Source organism: Bison bison, unplaced genomic scaffold, assembly GCF_000754665.1.
Source record: "Bison bison bison isolate TAMUID 2011002044 unplaced genomic scaffold, Bison_UMD1.0 scf7180017864079, whole genome shotgun sequence".
In the NCBI taxonomy this organism is placed as follows: Eukaryota; Metazoa; Chordata; class Mammalia; order Artiodactyla; family Bovidae; genus Bison; species Bison bison.
Genome location: NW_011494651.1, coordinates 713,062 through 723,612, shown reverse-complemented (window position 1 = coordinate 723,612; position 10,551 = coordinate 713,062). Strand labels below are relative to the sequence as shown.

Genomic DNA, 10,551 nt, shown 5'->3' with positions numbered 1-10,551 from the left:
GGCAGGAAAGAGGCCGGGTGGGGGTGGGGGGCCTGCGGGAGCAGGCTGGCAGCAGGAGCCCTGGAGCAAACAGCGCTGGCGTTTTTCATATTAAAGAAGCGTAAATGCTGACACACCTAAATGCAGAGCAGAACGGAAGCAGCGCACATCTGGCAGATGCTCTGCTTTCATCAGACCTCAGATGCACCCAGCCCGCTGGAGAGCCTCATCGGCAGAAAAATCAGTATCTGCCTCCAGGGTGAGTGGCCGGGAACCTGCGGGCCACACGCAGAGGGGGTCCCGGCGCCGGGCTTCTGGGGTGGGCGGTGGACATCCCACCGGGCTTCTCTCTACCAAGCAGGAGTCACATCCCCGCGACTGTGGGACCAAGCAAGACACCCTCCGATTTCCATTCAGGATGGTCACTCTTGGGGCCCACGATAGCCTGAGCATGATGATGCAGACAAGCCCTGACTGGAGCCACTCACCTCCCCTCTAAAGCGGGGTTCCCTGATGCAAAGAGTGGGACTGTCTACATGAACCAGCCCACTGTCTGATGCCTGGTGGACGTCGCGGCCTGGGACCATTACTAATAACAAGACTCAGGACTTCCCTGGGCAGTTCAGGGGTTAAGACGTCGAGCTTCCACTTCAGGGGGCCCTGGTTCGATCTCCGGGTCAGGAACTAAGGTCCTGCATGCCTCATGGCTTGGGGGTGGGGGGGGATGTTTTTAAATTTAAAACTATATATGTTGGACTTCTCTGGTGGCTCAACACTAAAGAATCCACCTGCTAATGCGGGAGACACGGGATTGATCCCTATTTTGGGAGGAACCCACATGCCTCAGATCCACTAGGCGTGGGCGCCACAGCTACTGAGCCTGTGCCCTAAAGCCCGGGAGCTGCACCCACTACTGAAGGCCATGCACCCTAGAGCCTGTGCCACAAGAGGAGCCACAGCAACCAGAAGCCCACACGTCGCAGCAAAGAGCAACCCCTCCCCCTCCCCCCGCCACAACTAGAGAACCGGAGCAGCGAGGAGGCCCAGCACAGCCAAAAATAAATAACCGATTAAAAAAAAACGAGCCTCAGTTTCCCCAACCGCAAAGTGCGGAGAAGCACAGGAGGCTGGGCTGGGTGAGAAGGTCACTGCTGGCCCCGTGAGACCACCCGCCTGCTCCGCTGCTTACAGCTTCACTGCCGTGTAGCCAACGCCCGCACGGCTGGCCGGATTTCACGGGCACGAGTCAATGAGCTTGGACACGTCGTACATGCGAAACCATTCCACAACCAGCTAACAAGGTGACCATCGCCCCTAGAGGCTTCCGTGTGCCCCTTGGCTGTGTGCGCGCGTGTGTGCGCTCGTCCCGAGGTGTGCCCTCTCCAGGACTTCTCCAGTAGATGACACCACGCCAGCCCAGAGTATCACGTCCGATAACCCAAGCAGCTGTCTTATCCCAGACCCACCAAAGCCTGGAGCCCACGGGAGGCCAAGCCGCGGGCACTGGGTGCCCCCTAGTGGAGGAGGAGGAGGAGGCCGACCAGGTGCCAGGCCCCCAGCCATACCCACGGACAGGGCCTCTCGGGAATGGTCTGCAGGACAGAGGTGTTGGCCTCAGGGCTGCAGAAAGCCCCCCTCGTGCCAACTCCAGCCCACCCGGGAGCCCCCTCGTCTTTCTCCCAGCGTTTCTGCCTGTCCCCCTCTGGCCGCCAGGTACTGGCTGGACACCAGGCTCCACCGACGCAATAAGGGCTCCTTCCTGCCTCTCATCCCCAGAAAAGGGCCGCTCAGGGGCCCACACAGGGGACCCAAAGCAGGGGTGCAGTGGAATCGCCAGGCCCGCCTCCAGAGGGTCTGAGTCAGGCAGTGCGTGGGCCCTGGAGAGCCCCTGGGCTTGTCCACTTCGTCCATTGGCAGCTGAGGACTCCAGGGCTCAGATGGTCCCCCAGCCCTGACCCCTGCAGTCCACTCAAGACACCTGCTTACGTCCGTGCATGAGGCAGGACCAGGGACAGAACCACACAGGCTTGAGCTGGAATCCCAGCCAAGCCCTGACGTGCTGTGTGACCTTAGACAAACTCTCTAACCTCTCTGAGCACCAACCTCTTCCTCTTTGGAATAGATGAGAGACAGCTGACTTCATACGATTGTTTCGGGGTGCCTGGCACATAAGGTACGTAACATATTACAATTAATTAATCACAAAAGGATAATAAAAAGGTTTTAAACCGCACTGGCAGCTCACAGTGGGTACTGACTCCAGCCAGCAGGCCCTGCGCTAAACACTCACACGCATCACGTCAGTGATGGTCACAGGAATAGGATGACTTAGGGGGCGTCGTCAGCCACAAGGGAAACCGGGGCAGGGCGGGGGCATCTACTGCCCAGGGTGACGATGGTCGAGGGCAAGCCCGGGAGGTCTGGCCCGTGCCCACATCACCTAGGCTGCCACGCTGCAGCACAGCAAGAGCAGGTGGGTTTTCCCAAGAACTTTAGAGGCTTCTGGAACCCTTAGAGCTTTTCTAAGGTGAAGGGCAGCACCAGGAAGCAGAACATCTGAGCGGTCTTCTCAGGCAGGAGGGTAACTAGGGCTGGCTTCTTCGCTTCGTTACCTACCGCACCAGTCGGCTGGTCCTGGTTAAACAAAACAGGAAGAAAACCCCACCTGGCCAGAGGGTGCGTGTCTACAGTACAGATAGCCAGCTAGGAAAGCTGGCGGGAAATTTCAGTGAAACAAAAGGAGCTCTCTGGCCACAAAAATTGCTCCCCTTGTTAAATGGGTGCTGCCTTGAGTCTGCTTTTCCAGGAATTGTCCCAAGCGGAGCGGAAGGTCCAAAAATGTGTGACCCTCTCTCAGGGCTTCCCTGGTGGCTCAGACGGTAAAGAATCTGCCTGCAACAGAGGAGGCCCATGTTCGATCCCTGGGTCGGGAAGATCCCCTGGAGAAGGGAATGGCAACCCACTCCAGTATTCTTGCCTAAGAACTCCATGGACACAGGAGCCTGGCAGACTACAGTCCACGGGGGCTGCAAAGAGTTGGACATAACTCAGTGATTAACACTACTCCTCTCTGGGCCAGGCTCTCTGGGGTGAGGTTGGCAGCTAATGGGAAGGAGGGGCTCAGATCCCTGGCAGAGCAGCCCCCAGACCTCAACTGCATCACCTCCTAAGAAGCTTCAGTTCCAAAGGAGACCAGACTCAAACCTTTCACAGCTTCTCGATCTGGTCTGAGGGGTGGCGTGGTTTATTACCAGGAAGAGGATCTCAGAGCTCCCCAGAAGCCCCTCGTGGGTGATTCTACACAGCCTGGAAAACACACGCCTGCTCGCCTGGGAGGCCCAGGACTCTGCACGCTGAGGGTGAGGGGTGCACGAGGAGAGGGCTGCACGGGGCTCCTCCCAGAGAGGCTCCCACAACCAGACATGCTGGCAAGTCCTTGTTCAAGTCCCAGAGCTGACCTGGAAAGCGGATGGGGCCTCGCACAGCGACCTGGGGGCACAGAAGGGTTTGTGCACACATGTGAGCACTTGTGCGTGTGTATTCACTTGCCAAACGAGAAGCGAGCAGGCTAGAGGGACCCCGAGAGATGCCACAGTACAAATGCTGTGAGAGCGACTCACCGAGAGGCCAGGTGGCTGCTGTAACAAACAATCACAGAACTAGGGGCTTAAAACGACATTAGCTTATCCTGCAGGTCTGGGCTTCCGAAGTCCAACACAGGTCTCACCTGAGGGTCCCAATCTCCCTCGTCCCACCCGGGGCCCCTTGCATTGGGAGCCCTTCCATCCGCCAGGCGTGGGGCTGGAGCTGCTGTATGAAAACCATGTCTAGGGCCCTCCACCCCATCCACCCCTCCCGTGGCCCTGTACACACAGTGTGTGCTGAGTGCATGCGGTCCACATGGCGGCAAAGCAGAGGGGCCGTGTGGCCCTGGCAGAGCCCCTCCGGCCTCACCAACCCCTGGCCTCTGCTTCCCACCACGGAGGCAGAAATCATCCCGCAGGGAGAGCCTGGATGAGGAGGAGGAGGGCTTAAGTCACTGCTCTTTTGTTGAAGAGTCAGGCCTTTGGCTGGACGTGCCAGGCCAGGAAGGGCTCACCAGGCACGGGCTGCCCAAACCCTCTGGTCCCAAAGAGAGGACGACCCCTGACCGGCTCCTGCAAGGTGACCCCCACGCCCTTGGGGGGTCCCACTGATGACAGCGTCTCTGCACTGGGACCAACGACGTGATTTACGGCGAGGTCTTGCGCCGCACTGGGTCTGTCTAAGTGGACACCGAGCTCAGGTGAGCTTCTGGGCTGAGTGACACTCATCTTGAGCAGCACGCCAAGGCCAGGGGACCGAGCTGACCTGCGTAAACCCTCCCTGCCCCAAAGAAGGCAGCAGGGAGCTGGGCTCGGGCTGCCGGCATGCCTTGTGCCTTTGCCAGATCCTATCCGCATCCTTCCCCTGTAAAGACTGGAACCATAAGTATGACAGCTTTCCCGAGTTCTGGGAGTCCTCGTGGGGAGTCCCTGACCTGAGGTGGTCTCAGGACCCCGACACGGGTGTGTATACACAATGTGGGTACTCAGGAAAAGCGGGCTATAAAACGCCGGAGCCAACCTCACTGGGGGTGCGAGCCGAGGTTCCTGTTCATGACCGTCAGCCCTGTGATCCGACATAGTCAGGGGGCAGGTGGGTACCCCAGACGCACGGGCGCCCCAGAGCAGGACTGCCCGGGTGTCCGGCTGTCTGACCCCAGCAAGACCCTCGCAGAGAGCGGCTCGTACCTGACGAGGGGCTTCAGGATGGTCCACAGGATTTTGATGAAGTTGGTGGGGTGCACGACATACAGGGCCTTCAGGTTCTTCTTGTACCTGAGGAGGGAGACGGAGGGGGTCTCAGAGAATGCGCACGGAGACACCCCGGGCTGGAAAGAGAGCTGCAGCGCAGTGGCCTCGACGGCAAGTCTCAGAACCCTCCGTTCCTATTTTTTTCTTTTTTATGTTTTATTTATCTGCTTATTCGGCTGCCTTGGGTCTTTGTGGCAGCACGCAGGCTTAGTTGCTCCATGGCATGTGGGATCTTAGTTCCCCGAACAGGAATCAAACCCGAGACCTTCAGCTTGGAAGGTGGACTCTTAAACCCTGGACCATCAGGATAGTCCCAACCTTCCGTTTCTGGACAGTCGATTTAAGGACATAGAAGGAGAAAATGAGGCCCCCACGCTCATCACTGGCAGTGTACACATGGCACTTTACAGTTTGCAAGATCAGAGCCCCCACTTATAGGCGCTCACACTGGGGCGGGGGGCGGGGACACACTGGCAACTTGGCAGCAAGCCCCGCTCTGCAGGGAACTGACCTGGGTGAGGGCGGAGCCGTGACCCCCAACCCCCACCACGCGACAGCTCTAGGTACCCCCTTCAACGAGATGCTTCTTAGCCGACTTCCCTTCCTCTTTTGTGATTAATTCAGTCTAGAGCCATCAGGCAGAGCCAAGAAGGCTGGCATCCACCCAGGGCTGGAGGGAGTGGGTGGGCCCGCTGGGGTCTGTGACGCCAGCAGGGGGCTGGTAGCCTGGTGGGAAGGGGGTGTCCCAGAGGGAGAAGGGCATACACACTCGGGTCAGCCAGGGACACCCTCAAGCCGGCTCTTCGCCCTTCAAAGAGCTGATTGCCAGAATTTCAGCCATTCGGGGAGCCAGCTGTGAAAAACAGCCGTTATTCAACAGTATCAACTCACAATGAAGTAAATCATTTTAAACACAAAGGTCAGTGGTCCAGCCTGATTCCTGATCACTCCACGACATGTACTATTGCTGTGCCCTTGGGCTCCTTCGCCTGTTACATCCCAGGGGTGGGAGAACCCACAAGAAGGGATGGCCACCTATCTCCTCCCAGTGCCGTGCCCAGCGGGGCCATGTGGGCCACTTGGAACTGGTCACAGTTGCAGGACTGAACCACAGGAATCTGCAAACGCTACCCATCAGTCTCCCCAAGCCCCCGGGAGCTGATTAGTAAGGCAGACACGAGCGAGGTGGGTGGACAGGAAGTCCAGCACGAGGTGTCTGGGACCAGGCAGGCAGAGGACGGTGCGGGCTGAGAAGGGACCCGACACTTGCAACCAACTGTGGGAGCAAGAAAGGGGCAGCCACGGCGGCCTGGTGCGGGCATCAGCCCAGGGGACACCGGCAGCTCTGTGGGGGCGGGGCAGCCCCCGTGGTAACAGAGCCTCAGCGAGTGAGAGGTGGCCACGCGATTAGCCAGAGGCAGGCCAAGTAACAGCGGTGGATTCCCAGTTGGCTCAGTGGTAAAGAATCCTCCTGCCAACACAGAAGACACAAGAGATGTAGGTTCGATCCCCGGGTCGGGAAGATCCCCTGGAGGAGGAAATGGCAACACACTCCAGTATTCTTGCTGGGAAATCCCATGGACAGAGGAGCCCGGCAGGCTACAACCTGTGGGGTCACAAAGAGTCAGACCCACTGAGCGCCTGAGCACGCACAAAGGCAGTGGGAGCCAGGCCCTTACTGTTGGAGAAGAGATGTTACGAATGCAGAAAGGGAGAAGGCTAGAATGAGCCCTGGCGGGGAAGGACTAGTATAGATGTTGGTGTGAACACACAGGTACCAGGAGAAAAGGCAAATGCAAACACGCAGACCCACGTCGATGTGTGCGTGTACGTATGTCTACGTCTGTGTACACATACACACACGGCAACTGTCCGCTGACTCGCCTGCGAGCCGTCACAGCCCCACAGCAACCAACACACTGCTTCCAGGGCCGGGTTCATAGGAGCGTCCTCCCTTAAGAGGACCCAGGGACCAGAGAAATGGCAGATTCCTGCGCTGGGTGCGTGCGTGTGTGCTAAGTTGCTGTCAGTCGTGTCCGACTCTTTGCGACCCCACGGACTGTAGCCTGCCAGGCTCCTCTGTCCATGGGATTCTCCAGGCAAGAATACTGGAGTGGGTTGCCATGCCCTCCTCCAGGAAATCTTCCCGACCCAGAGATCACACCTGCATCACTTACATCCCCTGCAGTGGCAAGCGGGTTCTTTACCGCTAGTGCCACCTGGGAAGCCAGCTGGGATGTGCCCGGAGCATCTCGTTGTCCTAGAAAGTAAAGGAAGCGCTCGGAAGCACAGGGACGTGTCTGTGGGGCACAGGAGCCAGGCTGAAGCTCGCCTGGCCGAATTTCAACAATTTGAGCATTAGGATAAATATAGTCATGGATTATAAACTACTGAATAAAATGGGAGATCCCAAGTCTGTACAAATATAAATAAACCGGAAGAGAAAGCTCTTCAGCACAGTAAAATGCCAGCTAAGAGCCCCAGTCACCATGTGTCACCCATCTTAATAGTAATTAAGCCAAGAAATGGCCAGGGAGGCCAAAGCTAGCGCGTGAAACGGATATTTATACAATCTCAGAGTATCTCCCGAAGGAATGTTAATTACCAGAAAAAAAAAAAAAAAACAGTCTTGCGATTCGGAAGGAGGAAGCTGCAGTGACTTTCAGGTGGTCCAAGGACCCAGAGCACAGCTGTTACAAAGTCCACCCCTATAGGAAGGTGGGTTCCATCAGGTGCCACCCATGGCGGGAGCGTCGGCACTCCTAGAGGGGGTCACGGACATTCCTGGGTGGATGGTTCTTGCTTAGAGGAGAGACCTGGCAGAACAGTTTGGAAGATGAGAAGTCAAAAGCAGAGAGAACAGAAAAAGATGCAGGAAACCCACTGCATCCTTGTAGTGATGTTTGTAATGGTGGATGGAAAATCTTTGCTGTATAAATTGCATCCAATTCGATTTGGAGCTCTGCTTACATACCCCCGCCGACAGGGAACTCACTACCTGAAGCAGGGGCTCCATCACCGGGAGGCTTTGAAGCCTAGGACACCCCTCCTTAGGCTTCCATCAAGCCAAGATCTATAATCTTACTCCTGCCCCAGTCCACCTTTGAGAGAAGTGGGAGAAACAAAAGAAGTTCCCTACCTTCCATTTGAAAATTCATCTGTTTTAGCTCAAGACAGGCATACACACATATCCTCCCACTGTCAGCCTGAGCTTCTGGCAAAGATCGCTTTGAACATGTCATTTGCTTCTTTTCAAGAGCCATGGGGCTTCCCAGGTGGCGCTAGTCATAAAGAACCTACCTGCCAATGCAGGAGATACAAGAGACACGGTTCGACCCCTTGGTCAGGAAGATCCCCTGAAGAAGGAAAATGGCTACCCGCTCCAGTGTTCCTGCCTGGGAAATTCCATGGACCGAAGAGTCTGGCGGGCTCCAGGCCATGGGGTCACAAGGAGTCGGACACGGCTAAGCAGGCACGTGCCGAGAGCCTTGCGTGGCTGCCCACCCAGCCCTGAACGACAATGCTGGACAGAGGCCCCTGGCCCCGAGGGGTGCTCACCCTAATGCTCCGCCTGGCCCTCGGGGTCCCGCCCTCACCTACTGCACAGCCGCGACCCCTCCTGTCACCCGAGCCTCCCCCTCACTCAACCGGGAACCAGAGGTTCCCCTCCACCCCACCCAAGCCTGGAGGGCACCCACCTCCTGTCAAACTCCTTGTAGGCACTCTGGAGCCAGCGTAGGGACGGCTTGTTCTGGCTGTTCAGCCCATAGTGGAAGTAGACGATGGTGTAATCGCTCTCCACGTACTGGTCCAGCGTGTACTTCAAATACCTGGGCACAGAGCGTGGGACACGGTTATGACCATCTCACATTGATCAAAATGCCTCCCCCGTAACGGAGCTGTGGTCACCCAGCAGGGGCCAACACCGGGCCATGGGGGACGCTTCCAGGTCAATGCTGAGAATCCACCTGCAGGGGGCCTAGTCCTCGTTCCTCTCTCTTTCTTGTTCGGCTGTGCTGTGCAGTTTGCGGGCTCTTGTGTGGCCCATGGGAGCTGTTCCCTGACCAGGGATCGAAAACAAGCCCTGTGCATTGGGAGCATGGAGTTCTAACCACTGGACTGCCTGGGAAGTCCCTAGTCCTCATTTCTCAGATGATAACTGAGGCTCAGAGATGTTAAGTAACTTACCTGACTTTTCCCTCCCTCCACAGCCAGGGAGTAGATGTGATGCCTTGAAAGTGGCCCCCAAAAGACTTCCAGTGTCAAATCCCCAGAACCCTCGATTGTGGTCATATTTGGAAGAGGCTCTTAGTAGACGTGATTAAGAAAAGGCTCCTCAGAGGAGTTAGTCCTGGATTATCCACTTTAGGTCACTTCAGTTCAGTCGCTCAGTCATGTCCGACTCTTTGTGACCCCATGGACTGCAGCACGCCAGGCCTCCCCATCCATCACCAGCTCCCAGAGTTTACTCAAACTCATGTCCATTGAGTCGGTGATGCCATCCAACCATCTCATCCTCTGTCATCCCCTTCTCCTCCTGCCCTCAATCTTTCCCAGCATCAGGGTCTTTTCAAATGAGCAGCTCTTCACATCAGGTGGCCAAAGTATTGGAGTTTCAGCTTCAACAGCAGTCCTTCCAATGTACATTCAGGACTGATTTCCTTTAGCATGGACTGGTTGGGTCTCCTTGCAGTCCAAGGGACTCTCAAGAGTCTTCTCCAACACCACAGTTAAAGAGCATCAATTTTTTGGCGCTCAGCTTTCTTCACAGTCCAACTCTCACATCCATACATGACCACAGGAAAAACCATAGCCTTGACTAGACGGACCTTTGTTGGCAAAGTAATGTCTCTGCTTTTTAATATGTTGTCTAGGTTGGTCATAACTTTTCTTCCAAAGAGTAAGCATCTTTTTATTTCATGGCTGCAGTTACCATCTGCACTGATTTTGGAGCCCCCCCAAAAATAAAGTCAGCCACTGCTTCCACTGTTTCTCCATCTATTTGCCATGAAGTGATGGGACTGGATGCCATGATCTTAGTTTTCTGAATGTTGAGCTTTAAGTCAACTTTTTCACTCTCCTCTTTCATCAAGAGGCTCTTTAGTCCTTCTTCATTTTCTGCCATAAGGGTGGTGTCATCTGCATATCTGGGGTTATTGATATTTCTCCCAACAATCTTGATTCCAGCTTGTGCTTCCTCCAGCCCAGCGTTTCTCATGATGTACTCTGCATATAAGTTATATAAACGGGGTGACAATATACAGCCTTGACGTACTCCTTTTCCTATTTGGAACCAGCCTGTTGTTCCATGTCCAGTTCTAACTGTTGCTTCCTGACCTGCATACAGGTTTCTCAAGAGGCAGGTTAGGTGGTCTGGTATTCCTATCTCTTTCAGAATTTTCCACAGTTTATTGTGTTCCACACAGTCAAAGCAAGAATCCCTTAGAAGAAACGGAGTAGCCATCATGGTCAACAAAAGAGTCCGAAATGCAATACTTGGATGCAGTCTCAAAAACGACAGAATGATCTGTTTGTCTGCAAGGCAAACCATTCAATATCACGGTAATCCAAGTCTATGCCCCAACCAGTAATGCTGAAGAAGCTGAAGTTGAATGGTTCTATGAAGACCTACAAGACCTTCTAGAATTAACACCCAGAAAAGATGTCCTTTTCATTCTAGTGGCCTATAATGAAAAGGACATCTTTTCTGTGTGTTAATTCTAGAAGGTCTTGTAGG

At 55.4% G+C, this 10,551-nt stretch overlaps 1 protein-coding gene across 2 annotated transcripts in view; it reads right to left on the bottom strand.

Annotated features, from left to right (window-relative positions):
- The window catches only part of ARHGAP8 (Rho GTPase activating protein 8), a 38,483-nt gene that overhangs the window by 17,967 nt on the left and 9,965 nt on the right, over positions 1-10,551 (bottom strand). The window contains exons 4-5 of one of the 2 annotated variants that reach the window (XM_010837599.1): positions 8,513-8,644; positions 4,752-4,838 (exon numbers count right to left, since the gene is read on the bottom strand). In XM_010837599.1, the coding sequence (XP_010835901.1) occupies positions 4,752-4,838; positions 8,513-8,644 (219 nt within the window). The remainder of the gene's footprint in view (positions 1-4,751; positions 4,839-8,512; positions 8,645-10,551) is intronic. The other variant, XM_010837600.1, reaches the window with a different exon arrangement.